Source organism: Ranitomeya variabilis, chromosome 5 (genome assembly GCF_051348905.1).
Source record: "Ranitomeya variabilis isolate aRanVar5 chromosome 5, aRanVar5.hap1, whole genome shotgun sequence".
In the NCBI taxonomy this organism is placed as follows: Eukaryota; Metazoa; Chordata; class Amphibia; order Anura; family Dendrobatidae; genus Ranitomeya; species Ranitomeya variabilis.
The window spans coordinates 265,106,443-265,129,926 of record NC_135236.1 but is presented as its reverse complement, the minus strand read 5'-3'; the positions used below and the strand labels follow the sequence as shown (position 1 = coordinate 265,129,926).

General features: G+C 42.5%; 1 protein-coding gene across 1 annotated transcript in view; it reads right to left on the bottom strand.

Moving 5' to 3' along the window:
• Positions 1-17,830: 17,830 nt before the first annotated feature.
• LOC143773599 (stimulated by retinoic acid gene 6 protein-like) overlaps positions 17,831-23,484 on the bottom strand; it is a 184,819-nt gene continuing 179,165 nt past the window's right edge. Inside the window, exon 18 of the mRNA XM_077260998.1 lies at positions 17,831-19,864. Within this exon, the coding sequence (XP_077117113.1) occupies positions 19,638-19,864 (227 nt within the window). The 3' untranslated portion in view covers positions 17,831-19,637. The remainder of the gene's footprint in view (positions 19,865-23,484) is intronic.

Genomic DNA, 23,484 nt, shown 5'->3' with positions numbered 1-23,484 from the left:
CTGTAAGGCTCAGTATGTGAGTAGCAGACAGTTTATATAGTGATACACATACGTGGACTAAGTAGAAAATGCCCTAAGTACGAGTGCCGATGGAAACAGTGGATCTGAAGGTGCATCCGTGGTGAATAGTGGCATGGAGAGATGTGCTCGATCCAGTGGTGGCAAAATTCATGATGTATCGACCGCCGTTAATACAGATGATTCTAAAAAATAAAGGCATATGTCAGTCCAAATACATACAAAAACCTGTATATTCAGAAGTATCTACATTAAATAAACGATGGCAATTATATAGATACACAATACCCTTAAATGAATGCGGACAACTCGTATTCTCTGTTGAGTCCTTTTGGTGACAACGTATCCAAAGCGTGAATCCAGTATGCATCGCATTTCTTGAGCATAAGTATCCTGTTGCCCCCCCTACGTTGTATGGGAATATGCTCCAGAACCTGGAACCTCAATTGTGAGATGCTATGCCCTGATGTATGAAAGTGATGGGGTAGTGGTAGCAGTAGATTCTTGCAGCGGATGGTGGATTTGTGCTTGGATACTCGGTCTTTAATTGGTTGTGATGTTTCTCCCACATACAGTAGGCCACAGGGGCACTTGATTACGTAGATCACATATGAAGAGTTACATGTAAAATATCCTCTGATTTTAAATTCCTTGCCTGAGTGTGGGTGTCTGACTACGTTACCTTTCAAGACGTTATTGCACTGAACACAATTTAAGCAAGGAAAAGTGCCATCCTTTGGAGTGCCTAAAAAGCTTTGTCTAGTGAGGATATTCGTGCCGATGTCCGCTTTAACTAGATTATCCCGTAGACTGGGGGCTCTTTTAAAACACGGGAGGAACGGGTGTTGGAATTCCACAACACTAGGAAAGGCTTTGGAGAGAATGGACCAATGACTCCGTATGGCCCTATGTAGTTTGTACATAAAGGGATGGAATGAGTGTACAAATGGTATGCGTGTGGTTGTGTCTGTTCTTGGTCTGTGAGTAGTGGTCCTGGACGTTTCAAGGAGGGATGATGGGTAACCCCTTGCTCTGAACTTATGTGTCATCTCTCGTATCCGTTGTTCCCTGGTATCCGTATCGGAGACGATGCGTTGTACCCTCTGGTACTGGGCCTTTGGTATAGATTTTTTGGTGGATGGGGGATGCAGACTCTGAAAATGTAGTAAACTGTTGCGGTCAGTACTCTTAGAATAAAGATCTGTGCTTAGAAGGCCGCTCGAGTCCTTCACTACCAATGTGTCCAAAAAGTTCATTTTCCACAGATCATAACTCATAGTGAAAGTGATGCCCGGCCAGGATGTATTCAAGAATAGTAAGAAGGTAAGAAGGGATTCCTCAGAGCCACGCCATACACAGACCACATCATCTATATACCTCCTCCATGTGATAACATTATCCCTAAACAGGGGGTTCGGATATATGGTACTTTCCTCAAAATGGATCATGTAGGCGTTTGCGTACGGAGGCGCTGCGTGTGATCCCATCGCGGTCCCCCGTTTTTGTAGAAAGAACGTGTCTTCGAATAGGAAAAAATTAAATGTGAGTATGATTTTTAGGAGCTCAATACACAATGACACTTGGTCTGAATCTCTATCTGTGCCCTCCAATAGGTGACGTACCGAGAGGATGCCCTCATCATGGGGGATGGAGGTGTAAAGATCCCTCACATCGAGGGTTACCAAAAGAGCGTCTGTGGGAATAGCGTTAATTTCCGCAATCAGGTGTAGAAAGGACCCCGTGTCTAATAAAAAGGATTTAGACTCCTGTATAAGGGGGGTGAGTATACGCTCAACATATCTTGCCATGAGGGACAGTAATGAGTCAGTGGAGGCCACTATGGGTCTCCCTGGTGGATTTTCTATGTTTTTGTGGACCTTTGGTAGTGTGTAGAAAACAGGTATGATGGGATTCGGATTTAGAAGGAAGCTACATGTTTTCTCGTCTAAGACACCCAGATTGGTGTACCGAAGAAGTATGGTTTCGATGGTATGGCGAATGTCTTGTGACTGGGATCCCTGTCTAATGGTTGGTAAATTGAGTTATCACTCAGCTGTCGTTTTATCTCAGCTAGGTACTTGGCTTTGTCCATGATCACTAATGCTCCACCCTTGTCGGCTGGTTTAATTATGATAGATTTGTCCCCCTGGAGGTTTTTGAGGGAATGTCTCTCTTCCACTGTTAGATTAGGAGGATAGAAGAGGTTACCCTTTTCAATGTCCCCTCTAAGGGAAGTAAATGAATCCTGTATAAAACCGACAAAGGTTTCAACCTCATGTGAGCTATGAGGGGGTCTAAAATGGCTTTTATTCCATAAACCCAGGCTCGAGGAGGATAGTAGCTTAGTATTACTGCTACTGGGAGCAGTATCTATGGTCGGAGGGGTGGTGGTATGTATTTGGACTGATATATGCCTTTATTTTTTAGAATCGTCTGTATTAACGGCGGTCGATACATCATGAATTTTGCCACCACTGGATCGAGCACATCTCTCCGTGCCACTATTCACCATGGATGCACCTTCAGATCCACTGTTTCCATCGGCACTCGTACTTAGGGCATTTTCTACTTAGTCCACGTATGTGTATCACTATATAAACTGTCTGCTACTCACATACTGAGCCTTACAGTATATGTACACTCTTACGTACATTATGTCTATCAGATACACTCCTCCTATATCTCCCTCTATACGTATTATAGTTTACTCCCATATATTACAGCATTTAGAGCGTCACATCTTCATATCCTCATATTGGTCTCCTCCCCTCTCCACTCCGCCCATTCACATTTATAACACATACCCCGTCCCAAAACCTATTATGTATATGTCCCGCTAACTCCCATCGGATGTTTTACATCCGTCTTTATCAGTTTCATTCTATTTTTAGACATGCACATAACCGCGTTACCCTATTGGTACGCAAGACTGCGGGTGACACGCACGGCCATACACTTCCGCCCTGGCCGGGCTAGCTCGTGTCACTTCCGGTTACGGCGTCTTACTACAACGCCGGCATGGGGGTTTAAAAAGCACCACGTTCAAGTGCCTCACAGACGAGCGGTGGACTCCGCGTCTGAGAGGTGATCTCACGCAGCAGCAGGGCCTCCCTCCAGGTAATACACCGTACGTTCCTACGATCATAGCCCCTACCCTATAGGTACGTGACTGAGCTCTACTCTTACATTCCTTTCAGCCCCGGTTCCTACAGCCATAGCTGGCCAATAGAGGAGATTATCTCCGAGCCGCACACATGAGCTTTTGAGGTATGATGATATACCTGATATGTTCTATGTAGAACATACCTAATACCATATTTTGAATATTCCTCCCTCTTCTGTTATTATCATTTTCCATAGCTCCATTGTATTCAGTGGTACTGACTAACCACTCCATCTCTATACAAGACTTCTACCCACTGTGAGTACGATCACATTCACCCCAGCTCTGCTACTCATGTCCTTTTACTGGTTGTAAACTATTATCTCTCTCTCACGCCATACTAGGCATCACGCTTAATTGGCGTCCTATTTATGAGTACTATCTACATACTCTGAAAGGCACAGCACGGTACGTTGTTTCTTCACAATATGTTTCGTCCACAATTGTCATTTAATCTATATATTGAGCGAGATTGTTATACATGGTTTCACTGCCATATCATGATTGTTTGTGCTATTTTGCAACTTTTTTGGGTCCCATTGTATTTCTCATAGATATTTGTATATACTTTTGTTTATTTATACGTTTGTTTGTACACTGTATTATATTCATTATCCTTTTCATTGAAATGTCGTAGTGACTGATGAAAGCCTGACATAGGCTGAAACGTTTCCAGTGCTACCTCAATAAAACTCTGCAAAACTAAAATACTTAAGTTGAGTGCGAGACTTCTCTTTAGTTTACTATATGGTTTGGGTACCTAGTCTCTGCACCTGAATATAGCAGTGCACACGGTGTTTATGTTTATATGGTTACACACCCCTGTCTTGAGATCAAAATAAAAAAAATAGAACATGAACCCCCCTTTATCACCCCCTTAGTTAGGTAAAAATAATAAAATAAAAAAAGTATTTATTTTCATTTTTCCATTAGGGTTATGGTTGGGGCCATTGTAGGGGGGTGGGGTTAGAGCTAGGGTTAGGGTTGGGGTTATAGCTGGGGCTATAGCTAGGGCTGGGTTGGGGCTAGGGTTATGATTGGGGTTATAGTTGGGGTTATAGCTAGGGATAGGGTTGGGCTAGCGTTAGGGCTATGTTTGGGATTATAGCTAGGGTTAGGTCTGGGGTTAGTGTTATGGTTGGGGTTATAGTTGAGGTTATAGCTAGTGTTGGGTTAGGGTTGTAGTGTTGGGTTAGAGTTGTGGTTAGGGTTATGGTTGGTATTAGGGTTAGGGGTGTGTTGGGGTTAGGGCTCTGTTAGGGTTGGAGTTAGAATTGGGGGTTGCATTGTTTAGGTACATCAGGGTGTCTCCAAACATGACATGGCGCCCGCCATTGATTCCAGACAATTTTGCATTCAAAAAGTCAAACGATGCTCCCTCCCTTCAGAGTCCTGCCATGCCCCCAAACAGTGGCTTTCCCCCACATACAGGGTATCGGTGTACTTCGGAGAAATTCCACAACCAATTTTGTGGTCAATTTTCTCCTGATACCTTTGTGAAAATAAAAAAGTTTGGTTCCAAAGTAAATTTTTTGTGAAAAAGTAAAATGTTCATTTTTTTCCTTCCACATTGCTTTAGTTTTTGTGAAGCACCTGAAGGGTTAAACTTCTTGAATGTGGTTTTGCGCACCTTGAGGTATGCAGTTTTTAGAATGGTGTCACTTTTGAAAAATTAGATAATATTTTCAGTATCTTCTTTTAATTACTTTAATAAAACTTAAGGAAGAAATTAAGAAATTCTCTTTAACCCCTTCATGACCGTGGAATTTTTTGTTTTCGTTTTTCACTCCCCTCCTTCCCAGAGCCATAACTTTTTTATTTTTCCATCGATTTGGCCATGTGAGGGCTTATTTTTTGCAGGATGAGTTGTACTTTTGAATGACATCATTGGTTTTACCATGGCATGTACTAGAAAACGGGAAAAAAATTCCAAGTGCGGTGAAATTGCAAAAAAAGTGCAATCTCACACTTGTTTTTGTTTGTTTTTTTTGCTAGGTTCACTAAATGCTAAAACTGACCTGCCATTATGATTCTCCAGGTCAGTACGAGTTCACAGACACCTAACATGACTAGGTTATTTTTCACCTAAGTGGTGAAAAAAAATTCCAAACTTTGCAAAAAAAAAACTAAATAAAATTGCGCCATTTTCTGATACTCGTAGCGTCTCCATTTTTCATGATCTGTGGTCGGTTGAGGGCTTATTTTTTGAGTGCCGAGACAGCGTTTTTAATGATACCAATTCGGTGCAGATGCGTTCTTATGATCGCCCGTTATTGCATTTTAATGCAAATCGCGGCGACCAAAAAAACGTAATTCTGGCGTTTCGATTTTTTTTCTCGTTACGCCGTTTTGCGATCAGGTTAATGCTTTTTTTTTATTGATAGATCGGGCGATTCTGAATGCGGCGATACCAAATATGTGTAGGTTTGATTATTTTTTTATTGATTTATTTTGATTGGGGCGAAAGGGGGGTGATTTAAACTTTTATATTTTTTTTATTTTTTTCACATTTTTTTTTACTTTTTTTTTTTACTTTTACCATGTTCTATAGCCTCCATGGGAGGCTAGAAGCTCTGCTACATAACAGCGATCATCAGATCGCTGTTATGTAGCTAAAATGCAGGTGTGCTGTGAGCTCCGACCACAGGGTGGCGCTCACAGCCACCGGCGATCAGTAACCATAGAGGTCTCAAGGACCTCTATGGCTCCAATATACAAGCATCGCTGACCCCCGATCATGTGACGGGGGTCGGCGATGCGCTCATTTCCGGCCGCCCGGCCGGATGCGGTAGTTAAATGCCGCTGTCTGCGTTTGACAGCGGCATTTAACTAGTTAATAGCGGCGGGTGATCGCGATTTCACCCACCGCTATTGCGCGCACATGTCAGCTGTAAAAAACAGCTGACATGTCGCGACTTTTATGTGCGCTCACCACCGGAGCGCACATCAAAGCAGGGGACCCGACATCGGACGGTATAGTACGTCCGATGTCGGGAAGGGGTTAAAAAAAACATTAGCATAAATATTTATAGAATAAAAAAGAAAATACATTTTTTTATTGGTGAAAGCATGGACATTTTGGATACAGGGGCTTCAAATTCATATACACTGTATATATATATATATATATATATATATATATATATATATATATATACACTCACTGGCCACTTTATTAGGTACACCTGTCCAACTTCTTGTTAACACTTAATTTCTAATCAGCCAATCACATGGTGGCAACTCAGTGCATTTAGGCATGTAGACATGGTCAAGACAATCTCCTGCAGTTCAAACCGAGCATCAGTATGGGGAAGAAAGGTGATTTGAGTGCCTTTGAACGTGGCATGGTTGTTGGTGCCAGAAGGGCTGGTCTGAGTATTTCAGAAACTGCTGATCTACTGGGATTTTCACGCACAACCATCTCTAGGGTTTACAGAGAATGGTCCGAAAAAGAAAAAAAATCCAGTGAGCGGCAGTTCTGTGGGCGGGAATGCCTTGTTGATGCCAGAGGTCAGAGGAGAATGGGCAGACTGGTTCGAGCTGATAGAAAGGCAACAGTGACTCAAATCGCCACCCGTTACAACCAAGGTAGGCCTAAGAGCATCTCTGAACGCACAGTGCGTCGAACTTTGAGGCAGATGGGCTACAGCAGCAGAAGACCACACCGGGTACCACTCCTTTCAGCTAAGAACAGGAAACTGAGGCTACAATTTGTACAAGCTCATCGAAATTGGACAGTAGAAGATTGGAAAAATGTTGCTTGGTCTGATGAGTCTCGATTTCTGCTGCGACATTCGGATGGTAGGGTCAGAATTTGGCGTAAACAACATGAAAGCATGGATCCATCCTGCCTTGTATGGAGCATCTTTGGGATGTGCAGCCGACAAATCTACGGCAACTGTGTGATGCCATCATGTCAATATGGACCAAAATCTCTGAGGAATGCATCCAGCACCTTGTTGAATCTATGCCACGAAGAATTGAGGCAGTTCTGAAGGCAAAAGGGGGTCCAACCCGTTACTAGCATGGTGTACCTAATAAAGTGGCCGGTGAGTGTATATATATATATATATATATATATATATATATATATATATATATATATATATATATATATATATATATAAGACCACAGCAGTACATGAATCTAGGCCATGTGAAAACACAGACAAATATCCAATATGAATCATACTTCTCGAAAATATTTTATCACAAATTTTTTCCAAAATTTTTTTTTTCGAAACTTACAGTAATAGATTAATTGAAGATTCTTAGCACATAAATTAGCCAATTCATGTGTGCCCATCAACCACGGCAAGGTGATCTCCTTCTGATGGGTCCTACTCTACCGTACATGCCACTCTTGGGCCACCAGCCTACAACCATGGACAAACATGTCACTCTAGGGCTAAACCTACAATTTATGGGCAGGTAGAGTTGATTACCGCCACCTGCAAGGTCAATGGGAGGAGTGTTATGACCCCAATTGGAGAGGGTCTCAGAAATAATTACTAAGTCTGCAAACACACAAAACCAGCTCATAGGGCAGTGGTAACTGGGCTGACCATATATCTAATCCTAGCACCACAAATAACAGCAGCCGGGGAACGTACCTACGTTGATTCTAGACGTCTCGCGCCAGCCGGAGAACTAACTACCCCTAGAAGAGAAAAGAAAGACCTTTCTTGCCTCCAGAGAAAAGACCCCAAAAGTTGGATACAAGCCCCCAACAAATAATAACGGTGAGGTAAGAGGAAAATACAAACATAAGAATGAGCTAGGTATTTAGCAAAGAGAGGCCCACTAGCTAATAGCAGAATATAGAAAGATAACTTATATGGTCAGCAAAAACCCTATCAAAAATATCCACACTGGAAATTCAAGAACCCCCGAACCGTCTAACGGCCCGGGGGGAGAACACCAGCCCCCTAGAGCTTCCAGCAAGATCAGGAATCACATTTAGTACAAGCTGGACAAAAAATGAGAGCAAGCAAATAACCCAAAAAACAAAGAAGCAGGACTTAGCTTAATTTTGCACGAACCAGGACCAGCAGATAGGAGCAAACAGAAGGTGTCTGATTACAACGATGCCAGGCACTGGACTAAGGATCCAGGAGGTTTATATAGCAACACCCCTGAACTAACGACCCAGGTGGATGTAAACTGAGGGAAGAAAATCCCAGAGTCATATCACTAGTAACCACAAGAGGGAGCCAAAAAGTCTAATTCACAACAGTACCCCCCCCTTAAGGAGGGGTCACCGAACCCTCACCAAGACCACCAGGGCGATCAGGATGAGCAGCGTGAAAGGCACGAACTAAATCGGCCGCATGCACATCAGAGGCAACCACCCAGGAATTATCCTCCTGACCATAGCCCTTCCACTTGACCAAATACTGAAGCCTCCGTCTGGAGAGACGAGAATCCAAGATCTTCTCCACCACGTACTCCAACTCGCCCTCAACCAACACCGGAGCAGGAGGCTCAGCAGAAGGAACCACAGGCACAACGTAGCGTTGCAAGAAAGACCTATGGAACACGTTGTGAATGGCAAACGAAACCGGACGATCCAAGCGAAAGGACACTGGATTAAGGATTTCCAATATCTTGTAAGGACCGATGAAGTGAGGCTTAAATTTAGGAGAGGAGACCTTCATAGGAACAAATCGAGAAGACAGCCACACCAAATCCCCAACACGAAGTCGGGGACCCACACCGCGGCGGCGGTTGGCAAAACGCTGAGCCTTCTCCTGTGACAATTTTAAGTTGTCCACCACATGATTCCAGATCTGCTGCAACCTATCCACCACAGAATCTACCCCAGGACAGTCAGAAGGCTCCACATGTCCCGAGGAAAAACGAGGATGGAAACCAGAGTTGCAGAAAAATGGCGAAACCAAAGTAGCGGAACTAGCCCGATTATTAAGGGCAAACTCAGCCAACGGCAAAAAGGTCACCCAATCATCCTGATCTGCCGAAACAAAACACCTCAAATAAGCCTCTATTGTCTGTTTAGTTCGCTCCGTTTGTCCATTAGTCTGAGGATGAAAGGCAGACGAGAACGACAAATCAATGCCCATCCTAGCACAAAAGGATCGCCAGAACCTGGAAACAAACTGGGATCCTCTGTCAGACACAATATTCTCAGGAATGCCGTGTAAACGAACCACATTCTTAAGGAACACAGGAACCAGATCGGAAGAGGAAGGCAGCTTAGGCAAAGGCACCAAATGGACCATTTTCGAAAAGCGATCACATACCACCCAGATGACAGACATACCCTGAGACACTGGGAGATCAGAAATGAAATCCATGGAAATGTGTGTCCAAGGCCTCTTCGGGACAGGCAAGGGCAAGAGCAACCCGCTGGCACGAGAACAGCAAGGCTTAGCTCGAGCACAAGTCCCACAGGACTGCACAAATGACCGCACATCCCGTGACAAGGAAGGCCACCAAAAGGACCTAGCCACCAGATCTCTGGTGCCAAAAATTCACGGATGACCTGCCAACACCGAGGAATGAACCTCGGAAATGACTCTGCTGGTCCATTTATCAGGGACAAACAGTCTGTCAGGTGGACAAGAGTCAGGTCTACCAGCCTGAAATCTCTGCAACACGCGTCGCAAATCAGGAGAAATGGCTGACAAGATAACTCCCTCTTTAAGAATACCAACTGGTTCTGCGACTCCAGGAGAGTCAGGCACAAAGCTCCTTGAAAGAGCATCAGCCTTCACATTCTTTGAACCTGGTAAATACGAGACCACAGTCAAAATGGGAGAAAAACAATGACCAGCGGGCCTGTCTAGGATTCAGGCGTTTAGCAGACTCGAGATACATCAAATTTTTGTGATCAGTCAAGACCACCACACGATGCTTAGCACCCTCAAACCAATGACGCCACTCCTCAAATGCCCACTTCATGGCCAGCAACTCCCGATTGCCAACATCATAATTCCGCTCAGCAGGCGAAAACTTCCTAGAGAAGAAAGCACATGGTCTCATTACCGAGCAACCAGGGCCTCTCTGTGACAAAACGGCCCCTGCCCCAATCTCAGAAGCATCCACTTCGACCTGAAAGGGAAGTGAGACATCAGGCTGGCACAAAACAGGCGCCGAAGTAAACCAGTGCTTCAACTCTTGGAACACCTCCACGGCTGCAGGAGCCCAGTTAGCAACATCTGAACCTTTCTTGGTCATATCCGTCAAAGGTTTAACAACGCTAGAAAAATTAGTGATAAAACGACGGTAGAAGTTAGCAAAACCCAAGAACTTCTGAAGACTCTTAACTGACGTGGGTTGAGTCCACTCATGAATAGCTCGGACCGTGACTGGGTCCATCTCCACAGCAGAAGGGGAAAAAATAAACCCCAAAAAGGGAACCTTCTGTACGCCAAAGAGACACTTTGAGCCTTTAACAAACAAAGCATTCTCACGCAAAACCTGAAACACCATCCTGACCTGCTCCACATGTGAGTCCCAATCTTCAGAGAAAACCAGAATATCATCCAGATAAACAATCATAAATTTATCCAGATACTTCCGGAAAATATCATGCATAAAGGACTGAAACACTGAGGGAGCATTAGAGAGCCCAAAAGGCATAACCAAGTACTCAAAATGACCTTCGGGCGTATTAAATGCAGTCATCCATTCATCGCCTTGCTTAATGCGCACAAGGTTGTACGCACCACGAAGATCTATCTTGGTGAACCACTTGGCACCTTTAATCCGGGCAAACAAGTCCGACAACAGAGGCAAAGGATACTGAAATTTAACAGTGATTTTATTCAGAAGCCGATAGTCAATACAAGGTCTCAAAGATCCGTCCTTCTTGGCCACAAAAAATAATCCCGCACCAAGAGGGGAAGAGGATGGACGGATATGCCCCTTCTCCAGAGACTCCTTGATATACGAACGCATTGCGGCATGCTCAGGTACAGACAGATTAAATAATCTTCCCTTAGGAAATTTACTACCTGGAATCAAATCTATGGCGCAGTCACAGTCCCTATGAGGAGGCAGAGCACTGGATCTGGACTCGCTGAATACATCCTGATAATCAGACAAATACTCAGGAACTTCTGAAGGAGTAGAGGAAGCAATAAACACTGGCGGGGAATCAGCATGAATTCCCTGACAACCCCAACTTGACACAGACATTGCCTTCCAATCCAAGACTGGATTGTGGGTCTGTAACCATGGCAGACCCAAAACGACCAAATCATGCATTTTATGCAGAACAAGAAAACGAATCACCTCCCGATGTTCAGGAGTCATGCACATGGTTACCTGCGTCCAAAACTGCGGTTTATTTTCTGCCAATGGCGTAGCATCAATACCTCTAAGAGGAATAGGATTTACCAACGGTTCAAGAACAAAACCACAGCGCTTGGCAAATGACAGATCCATAAGACTCAGGGCAGCACCTGAATCCACAAACGCCATAACAGGGTAAGAAGACAATGAGCAAATTAAAGTCACAGACAAAATAAATTTAGGTTGCAAATTACCAATGGCGACAGGACTAACAACCCTTGTTAGGCGTTTAGAGCATGCTGATATAACATGTGTAGAATCACCACAGTAAAAACACAACCCATTCTGACGTCTATGATTTTTCCGCTCATTTCTAGTCTGAATTCTATCACATTGCATTAAAGCAGGTGTTTGTTCAGACAACACCACCAGAGGATTAGCGGTTTTGCGCTCCCGCAAACGCCGGTCAATTTGAATAGCCAGCGCCATAGAATCACTCAGACTTGTAGGAATGGGGAAACCCACCATCACATTCTTAATGGCTTCAGAAAGGCCATTTCTGAAATTTGCGGCCAGAGCACACTCATTCCACTGAGTAAGCACGGACCATTTCCGAAATTTTTGGCAATACACTTCAGCTTCATCCTGGCCCTGAGAAATAGCCAGCAAGGCTTTTTCTGCCTGAATTTCAAGATTGGGTTCCTCGTAAAGCAATCCGAGCGCCAGAAAAAACGCATCAATATTTGCCAATGCTGGATCTCCTGGCGCTAGCGAGAAAGCCCAATCCTGAGGGTCGCCCCGTAAAAAAGAAATAACAATTTTAACTTGCTGAGCTGAATCTCCAGATGAACGGGGTCTCAGAGAAAGAAACAATTTACAATTATTCTTGAAATTCCTAAACCTAAATCGGTCTCCAGAAAACAGTTCCGGAATAGGTATTTTAGGTTCAGACATAGGACTACTGGTAACAAAATCTTGTATGCCCTGAACACGAGCTGCAAGCTGGTCTACACTTGTAATCAAGGTCTGGACATTCATGTCTGCAGCAAGCACAAGCCACTCAAAGGTAAAGGGGAGGAAGAGAGGAAAGAAAAAAAAAAAAAAAAAAACTCAGAATTTCCTTTCTTATTATCCCACTTCTGCAATGCATTAAACATTCAATGTTGGCCTGGCACACTGTTATGACCCCAATGGCAGAGGGTCTCAGAAATAATTACTAAGTCTGCAAACACACAAAACCAGCTCATAGGGCAGTGGTAACTGGGCTGACCATATATCTAATCCTAGCACCACAAATAACAGCAGCCGGGGAACGTACCTACGTTGATTCTAGACGTCTCGCGCCAGCCGGAGAACTAACTACCCCTAGAAGAGAAAAGAAAGACCTCCAGAGAAAAGACCCCAAAAGTTGGATACAAGCCCCCAACAAATAATAATGGTGAGGTAAGAGGAAAAGACAAACATAAGAATGAGCTAGGTATTTAGCAAAGAGAGGCCCACTAGCTAATAGCAGAATATAGAAAGATAACTTATATGGTCAGCAAAAACCCTATCAAAAATATACACAATGGAAATTCAAGAACCCCCGAACCGTCTAACGGCCCGGGGGGAGAACACCAGCCCCCTAGAGCTTCCAGCAAGATCAGGAATCACATTTAGTACAAGCTGGACAAAAAATGAGAGCAAGCAAATAACCCAAAAAACAAAGAAGCAGGACTTAGCTTAATTTTGCACGAACCAGGACCAGCAGATAGGAGCAAACAGAAGGTGTCTGATTACAACGATGCCAGGCACTGGACTAAGGATCCAGGAGGTTTATATAGCAACACCCCTGAACTAACGACCCAGGTGGGTGTAAACTGAGGGAAGAAAATCCCAGAGTCATATCACTAGTAACCACAAGAGGGAGCCAAAAAGTCTAATTCACAACAGAGGAGTGCAAGATCAGCCTGGAAGCAGCCAGCATCCAGTAACTAAATAGAGGAAAAAAAACAACCAGCATTCCTAATGCGAACACGTGCATGCTGCAAACTGCATAATATAGATAAAAAAGAACACAGCAGCACATGTACATTAATCTAGGCCATGCGAAAACACAGACAAATATCCAATATGAATCATACTTCTCAAAAATATTTTATCACAAATTTTTTCAAAAAAATTTATTTTCAAAACTTACAGTAATAGATGAATTGAAGATTCTTAGCGCATATATATATATATATATATATATATATATACACTCACCGGCCACTTTATTAGGTACACCATGCTAGTAACGGGTTGGACCCCCTTTTGCCTTCAGAACTGCCTCAATTCTTCGTGGCATAGATTCAACAAGGTGCTGGAAGCATTCCTCAGAGATTTTGGTCCATATTGACATGATGGCATCACACAGTTGCCGCAGATTTGTCGGCTGCACATCCCAAAGATGCTCCATACAAGGCAGGATGGATCCATGCTTTCATGTTGTTTACGCCAAATTCTGACCCTACCATCCGAATGTCGCAGGAGAAATCGAGACTCATCAGACCAAGCAACGTTTTTCCAATCTTCTACTGTCCAATTTCGATGAGCTTGTACAAATTGTAGCCTCAGTTTCCTGTTCTTAGCTGGAAGGAGTGGTACCCGGTGTGGTCTTCTGCTGCTGTAGCCCATCTGCCTCAAAGTTCGACGCACTGTGCGTTCAGAGATGCTCTTAGGCCTACCTTGGTTGTAACGGGTGGCGATTTGAGTCACTGTTGCCTTTCTATCAGCTCGAACCAGTCTGCCCATTCTCCTCTGACCTCTGGCATCAACAAGGCATTTCCGCCCACAGAACTGCCGCTCACTGGATTTTTTTTCTTTTTCGGACCATTCTCTGTAAACCCTAGAGATGGTTGTGCGTGAAAATCCCAGTAGATCAGCAGTTTCTGAAATACTCAGACCAGCCCTTCTGGCACCAACAACCATGCCACGTTCAAAGGCAATCAAATCACCTTTCTTCCCCATACTGATGCTCGGTTTGAACTGCAGGAGATTGTCTTGACCATGTCTACATGCCTAAATGCACTGAGTGGCCGCCATGTGATTGGCTGATTAGAAATTAAGTGTTAACAAGAAGTTGGACAGGTGTACCTAATAAAGTGGCCGGTGAGTGTATATATATATATACTAGCTGTACTACCCGGCTTCGCCCGGGTTAATGACTGCTGTTAGCAAAATAGAATGTGTTAACAAAAATTTATTCTGCACACAAAAACCACAAAACAAATAGATAGAAATGTAATTATTAAAAGGCAAAAACTAAGCAAATAGAAGCATTTCACAACATATATTAGCTTTGTTATACTGAGAATGTCTTTGTTGCCTATATTAACCAATCAGAGCTCAGGTTAATTAACTGTAGCAAAATAGAAGCTGAGCTGTGATTGGTTGCTATTGGCAGCCTGATAAATCCCCAGCCAACAGGAAGCCCTCCCCCCTGGCAGTATATATTAGCTCACACATACACATAATAGACAGGTCATGTGACTGACAGCTGCCGTATTTCCTATATGGTACATTTGTTGCTCTTGTAGTTTGCTTATTAATCAGATTTTTATTTTTGAAGGACAATACCAGACTTGTGTGTGTTTTAGGGCGAGTTTTATGTGTCAAGTTGTGTGTGTTGAGTTGCGTGTGGCGACATGCATGTAGCGACTTTTGTGAGATGAGTTTTGTGTGGCGACATGCGTGTAGCAACATTTTGTGTGTTGAGTTGCATGTGACAGGTTAGTGTAGCAAGTTGTGTGCAGCAAGATTTGTGCATGGCGAGTTTTGCGCGTGGCGAGTTTTATGTGTGGTGCATTTTGAGTATGTGCAAGTTTTGTGTGAGGCAACTTTTGCATGTGGTGCAACTTTTGTACATGTGGCAATTTTTCTGTGTGTGCAAGTTTTGCATGAGGTGAGTTTTCCATGAGGTGAGTTTTGCACGTGTGGCGAGTTTTGCGTGAGCCTAGTTTTGCATATGGCGAGTTTTGCATGTAGCGAGTTTTGAGTGGTGACTTTTGTGTTTCGACTTTTATGTGGCGAGGTTGGTGTGTGTGTGTGGTGAAATGTGTGCTGAGGGTGGTATATGTGTTCAAGCACGTGGTAGTGTGTGGCGCATTTTGTGTTTGTGTTCATATCCCCGTGTGTGGTGAGTATCCCATGTCGGGGCCCCACCTTAGCAACTGTACGGTATATACTCTTTGTCGCCATCGCTCTCATTCTTTAAGTCCTCATTGTTCACATCTGGCAGCTGTCAATTTTCCTCCAACACTTTTCCCTTCACTTTTTCCCCATTATGTAGATAGGAGCAAAATTGTTTGGTGAATTGGAACGCGCGGGGTTAAAATTTCACCTCACAACATAGCCTATGACGCTCTCGGGGTCCAGACGTGTGACTGTGCAAAATTTTGTGGCTGTAGCTGCGACGGTACAGATGCCAATCCCGGACATACACACATACATACATACACACATTCAGCTTTATATATTAGATATACCTGTATGTAATCTCCTGTATATAGTATATACCTGTGTGTCATCTCACCTATATATAGTATATATCTGTGTGTCATCTCCTGTATATAGTATATACCTGTATGTCATCTCCTCCTATACATAGCATATACCTGTGTCATCTCCTCCTGTATATACTATATACCTGTAGGTAATCTGCTCCTGTATATAGTATATACCTGTGTGTCATCTCCTCCTGTATATAGTATATACCTGTATGTCATCTCCTCCTGTATGTAGTATGTACCTGTATGTCATCTCCTCCTCTATATAGTATATACCTGTGTGTCATCTCTCCTGTATATAGTATATATCTGTGTGTCATCTCCTCCTGTATATAGTATATACCTGTGTGTCATCTCCCCTGTAAATAGTATATACCTGTGTGTCATCTCCTGTATATAGTATATAGCTGTATGTCATCTCCTCCTGTATTAGCCCTCGTTCACACGTTATTTGGTCAGTATTTTTACCTCAGTATTTGTAAGCTAAAATGGCAGCCTGATAAATCCCCAGCCAACAGTAAGCCCACCCCCTGGCAGTATATATTAGCTCACACATACACATAATAGACTGGTCATGTGACTGACAGCTGCCGGATTCCTATATGGTACATTTGTTGCTCTTGTAGTTTGTCTGCTTATTAATCAGATTTTTATTTTTGAAGGATACCAGACTTGTGTGTGTTTTAGGGCGAGTTTCGTGTGTCAAGTTGTGTGTGTTGAGTTGCGTGTGGCGACATGCATGTAGGGACTTTTGTGAGATGAGTTTTGTGTGGCGACATGCGTGTAGCAACTTTTTGTGTGTCGAGTTGCATGTGACAGGTTAGTGTAGCAAGTTGTGTGCAGCAAGTTTTGCGCATGGCGAGTTTTGCGCGTGGCGAGTTTTATGTGTGGTGCCTTTTGAGTATGTGCAAGTTTTGTGTGAGGCAACTTTTGCATGTGTTGCAACTTTTGTGCATGTGGCAATTTTTCTGCGTGTGGCAATTTTTCTGCGTGTGCAAGTTTTGCGTGTGGCGAGTTTTGCACGTGTGGCGAGTTTTGCATGTGGAGAGTTTTGCGCGTGGCGAGTTTTGAGCGGCGACTTTTGTGTTTCTACTTTTATGTGGCGAGGTTGGTGTATGTGTGGTGAAATGTGCACTGAGGGTGGTATATGTGTTCGAGCACGTGGTAGTGTGTGGCGCATTTTGTGTGTGTGTTCATATCCCCGTGGTGGTGTGATTATCCCATGTTGGGGCCCCACCTTAGCAACTGTACAGTATATACTCTTTGGTGCCATCGCTGTCATTCTTTAAGTCCCCCTTGTTCACATCTGGCAGCTGTTAATTTGCCTCCAACACTTTTCCTTTCATTTTTTCCCCATTATGTAGATAGGGGCAAAATTGTTTGGTGACTTGGAAAGCGCGGGGTTAAAATTTCACCTCACAATATAGCTTTGACGCTCTCAGGGTCCAGACGTGTGACTGTGCAAAATTTTGTGCCTGTAGCTGCGACGCCTCCAACACTTTTCCTTTCACTTTTTCCCCATTATGTAGATAGGGGCAAAATTGTTTGGTGAATTGGAAAGCGCGGGGTTAAAATTTCACCTCACAACATAGCCTATGACGCTCTCGGGGTCCAGACGTGTGACTGTGCAAAATTTTGTGGCTGTAGCTGCTACGGTTCAGATGCCAATCCCGGACATACATACATACATACATACATACACACACACACACATTCAGCTTTATATATTAGATATATATATATATATATATATATATATACACACTGCATATGTAATAATTTACAATTTATTAACCCATTCCCAGGCCAAGACAGAATAGTGAGTACATCAAAGACCCAAATAGTTAAGAGAAATAAAAAGTAACGTATATAAAAAATACAGTAAAACACATTTTTGTGAAATACATTTTATTAAAAAAGAAAAACATACACATATTGTAGGGTAGCCATCAACAATGTAAACAAGAAAGGAAAAAAAATACATGGCAAGCATAGTATTTTCGATAAAGGGAACCTGTCAGCAGGATTGTGCATAGTAGCCTGCACAGTGTCAGTTCGGCACCGTAATACTGAATAAAATGATACCTTGGGTGATGAAATCCGTCCTGTGGTTGTTTCTTAATCTTTATTTTCAGTTTGTAGTTAGTGAGATGCTCGTGCCCTAAGGAAGGCCTGGGGTATGTGGTGCTCTGATTATATATTCATAATGCAGACTGCTGACAGGTCAGTTTGCTTAAGGAATACCAACATATACCGAATAAAAAAAAATGCTTCTGCAGGCAGGTGCCGGCCGTGGCCCCTGCGATGTAGCATAATCACATGTTTACTGTGCACTTAATCCCTTTTGCTTATTTAATTGAGCAAGGAAAACAAAAAAAAAGTCAATTTGAAAATGGCGCCTGCACAGTAGCAGCTATCGGTGTATATAGAGATCCGATAGCTGCTATTGCGCAAGCGCCATTTTTAACTACTGAATATACTGCAATCATCATATTGTAAAGTAATGTGTGCTTACAATTGCTCATTTTGCCTTTCTACCCATTAGATCTATCACATCTAGTGATTAAATCCTAAGTAGCTGAATTCTTCTAAGCTCCATGTAGAAACAGGAGGTCAGTTTTACCCATATGAGTCATAAGTCACTGCAACATTCTATTGGAGTAGGGAGCAACTGGGTCAGGAATTGAAGAGGGGGGTGATATATGCAGGGAAGAGGAACTTCTACATAGAGCAGAGAAAAGCGAATAATTATCTGGGTAGAAAGGCAAAATGAGCAATTGTGAGTGCACAATGGTATATAATATAACTAAAATGTATTAAGAGGATAAAAAAAAACTTTGATGGGAGCACTTCTTTAACTTTTCCCTCAAAATTTGAATAATAAAAAATAAATATGGACATACAACATATGTTTCCCCAAATAGTGGTTGCAGAAACTAAAGACCTTATTTTAAAAAATAAGGCCTCATGTTTTAAAAGTGTCCCAGTCCATAGTAATCAATGTAATTCACCAAATTTTTCTATGCACTGGATAAAGCCGCAGGAGTGAAACCCTGGTTCTGGTAAGATACATGAGGTATACTGTTTTATCGACCTACATTGGACCTACATAGGACCTAAGTTTCACTCTTTGGTTGGATGTTTGTTTGTCCTATAGAAGTTCCACCAGAGGATTATTCCCCTGGATGTTGTGTATTGTGGAGGAACGGACATGAATCTAGTGTATGGTGGTTTAAATGGAGACATCTACTGTATTTTATGAGACGCTTGAACAGACTTTAATAACGTGAGTGGATACCGAAATTTGTATTATCTTGTGGTGTAGGCTGTTATTGACTGAGTGGAACCACCATTACTCTGATGAAAATTAATCTATATTCTTTTCTCACAAAACTATATATCAATCTTCTGTGTTGTCCTACTCTATAACAGGATGCTTCAAAATCGTGGAGCATTTACAATGTGACAGTTTCGCTTTAGTTACCAACAAAGAAGGCGCTAACTTTTATCATAATAGGTTATCAATTCACATTTGTCATTATGAAATTTTCTTTGCACAACCATTATCTAACCATCTACATCCCTTTATTTTTCGGAGTGTGTTCCTGAATGTTCTCATCACTGTTGGAGGTTCTAATATCATTGCTACCACGTACAGTATGTAAAGGAGCTTAACGTTGAGCACTGTCTATGCCATTTTCCATGACAATACAATTCCGAGCTGTAGAAGGTAACACATTAATCAGCAATTGGTGCAAAACATCCTTGTTTAAGGCGTAAGACCTTAAATTGCAGGCGCTAGATTTCCTGTATAGTATCAGTGTGGGGTTCTTAATCAGAGTATACGCTAAATGCCATTTTGTCCTTCTTTGCTTGTTCCTGCAGTCCTGGAGCACATCTGAAAGATGAATGATATGAAATACGTTAGCATTCCTATTAAATGCTGCGCTGAGAACAAAAGGCATAAAAATTCCTAATCTTAAGGGTGCTTTCCGAAATGTAATCTCTGCGACCAAATTTCCACACCCGAAAATGAAGCAAGATCTGCCGTGGTAAATACTGCATTTTGTTATTTTGCTGTATTGCAAGTGTGAATTCCCATGCTTCAGATTTTGATGCATAAATTTCTTTAAATTAAAATTGGTTCCAATTGGGCTTCTTTCACATAAATGGAACATTTGCAAAACTTTCCTCCACAAAATCTACATTGAATCCGCTATATGAACATACTGATCAGCAATTCAGTTATTAAACTGCGCTGAATCAAAAAAGTGCTGTTTCTTTTAATTAAAAAGTTATAACTTTATTGACATAGACACAAACATATACATGTAGTTAAAATGGTGCCTCTAAACCGCAAAAATACATTTATGACAGGTGAGCGCTAGCAAATACGCAAATCTAGAACAAATTCAATTTTATCAATTTACATATAGCAACTAAATAGTTTTAGTTCAGTAATTGGGGTACACAAAATGAAAAACACTGTTGTATCATTAGTTCAAAAAATGAAGGACACAGTTACATCACTGGTTCATAAAGCATGCTAAGAAAAGCATCAATCATTGTGCTAATTATTAAACATAACTGTCTCTATGCAAGGCAAATCCTAACACGATGTGGGTTAGCCATGAAATACATATGTGACACTATTGGATTCAAGGTTCCATTCAAAGCATTTAATTTTTAATTACTACCAGAAACTGTGTCAGAACAACAGCACCTATGCTATCTTTATAGAAAAAACCGCACCGAATATGCAAGTTTTAGCGATAGTACTTCATCCATCCAAATAATCCTATGAGCCCTCTTTTCTCAAAAAAACATCACCAATAATTGATGCTGACTACATTTTGTATGTCTAATAATGATGAATGAATATACACCAAACATTAAAGCATGCATATTTTAGTATACATACATAATATAATACATAAGCTTCCTCTTGGGGGCGCGAAACGCGCATCGGGGTCTGGCAAGGTGTAGCGTGCCACGTGGCCATATACAGAGAGCACCACGCATTAAGGGTAATATGTATTGATAAGTTTCTGCAATTTCTAGTTTATGCATGTTGGCAATCTTTTTTATCATTAGCAACACGGGTATAGCTGATGCCATTTATTGGGCTGTACTGCTGGGGTCTGTTGATTTGTTTGGATGAAGTACCTACATTGCGTGAGCCTTTGTAGAGTCTATTTTGTGGCTACTAAAATATGCATGCTTTAATGCCGGTTTGGGTGTATATGCATTCATCATTATTAGACATACAAATGTAGTCAGCATCAATTATTGGTGATGTTTTTTTGAGAAAAGAGGGCTCATAGGATTATTTGGATGGATGAAGTACTATCGCTAAAACTTGTATATTCGGTGCGTTTTTTCTATAAAGATAGCATAGGTGCTGTCGTTCTGACACTGTTTCTGGTAGTAATTAAAAAGTAAATGCTTTGAATGGAACCTTGAATCCAATAGTGTCACATACAGTATGTATTTCATGGCTAACACACATCATGTTAGGACTTGCCTTGCATAGAGACAGTTATGTTTAATAATTAGCACAATGATTGAGGCTTTTCTTAGCATGCTTTATGAACCAGTGATGTAACAGTGTCCTTCATTTTTTGAACTAATGATACAACAGTGTTTTCCATTTTGTGTACCCCAATTAATGAACTAAAACTATTTAGTTGCTATATGTAAATTCATAAAATTGAATTTGTTCTAGATTTGCGTATTTGCTAGCGCTCACCTGTCATAAATGTATTTTTGCGGTTTAGAGGCACTATTTTAACTACATGTATACGTTTGTGTCCAGGGCCGGACTGGGACTAAAATTCAGCCCTGGCATTTGAAGTTACACAGGCCCACTTGTCGCATGGTGAATATATAATATATTTGTGCACCCGTATGTCATAAGACGTGAGGTGCGTTTAACAAGACTATATAACATACAGTCCCAGATGGTCCAGTATTACAGCTCAGTCTTATTTATTGCTCCAAAGCCGGGGTCACTTGAGCGTATAACATGACTGAGTGCTATGTAATAAAATATCGTATAGCACTCAGCCCAGTGTTATCCTTTGGTACAGCTCAGATCTGCGATTATTTTCACATGTCGATTCGGCATGAGAGAACAATCGCCGCATGCTGCGATAGGCAGCGACACTCGGCTCACTCGCACCCACACAAGTCTATGGATGCATGTGAAACATCGGACTGCACTCGGATGCCATCCGAATGCAATCCGATTTATGCAGAGACAGGTAATGGAGGAGATGGAGAACTTACTTTCTCCATCTCCTCCGCAGCTGATTCTCCCACGTGAGAGGATCGGAGCACAGACGCATGACACTCACGTCAGAGCTGGAGCCGAGGGTCATTGGCATATCGCATCCAATGCGCTTGCATCTCATGTTATATGCTTAGTGTGATTCCAGCCTTAGTTGCAGTACCAAGAAAAGTTGCTACTTTACACACAGAGCAGGTAGACAATGTTTCGTAGACAATGAAGATGAAGCTGCGCTCTCCACAGTGCTATGGTCTGGTCCAAAGTGACCACATTAGCTATATTTTGCTTCTATGGGAAAAATGTGCACAGAAAATTTAGCATATCTGCAAGAAAAATGAACATGTTAGGAATTTGAAGCACGCACTGCAGGTCAGTTTACACTACATAAAAAAGCACAGTGGGCAGGAGATTTTTATATGCTAAATTCCATCCACACTGATGAACTGTAAGATGCTGCGTTTTTGATGCAACGAAAATATGTAGCACCAAAAACACACCAAAATCTGAGAAGCCGGCAGCGTTTTGGACACAGCGGACATGTGCTGCGTCCAAAGTGCTGCCTAAGGCTATGTGCACACGTTGCAGATTTCTGTGCAGATTTTTCAGCTCAGTTTCTGAAACATCCGCAGGTAAAACGCACTGTATTTTACCTGCGGATTAGGCTACTTTCACACTAGCGTCGTACGACGCACGTCGCAATGCGACGTTGCGGCGCTCCGACGCATACTGTGGAAGGGCTGCACAACGAGGGTAGCGGATGCTGTTTTTCAACGCTTCCGCTGCCCCATTGTGAGGTGCGGGGAGGCGGGGGTGGAGTTCCGGCCGCGCATGCGCGGTCGGAAATGTTCGACACGGCGCACCAAAAAACGTTACATGCAATGTTTTTTGGTGGCGACAGTCCGACGCAACAGTCGCACGATGGTTGCGACGTGTGGCAATGCGTTGCACTGCGTCGCTAATGCAAGTCAATGGAGAAAAAACGCATCCTGCAAGCACTTTTGCAGGATGCGTTTTTTCTACAAAACGACGCATAGCGACATGCAGTGCACGACGCTAGTGTGAAAGTAGCCTTACCCACGGATTTACAGTGGATTTCTAGCGTTTTTGTGCAGATTTCACCTGCGTTTTACACCTGCGGATTCCTATAAAGGAACAGATGTAAAGCGCTGCAGAATCCACACAAAGAATTGACATGCTGCAGAAAATACAACGCAGCATTTCCGCGCTGT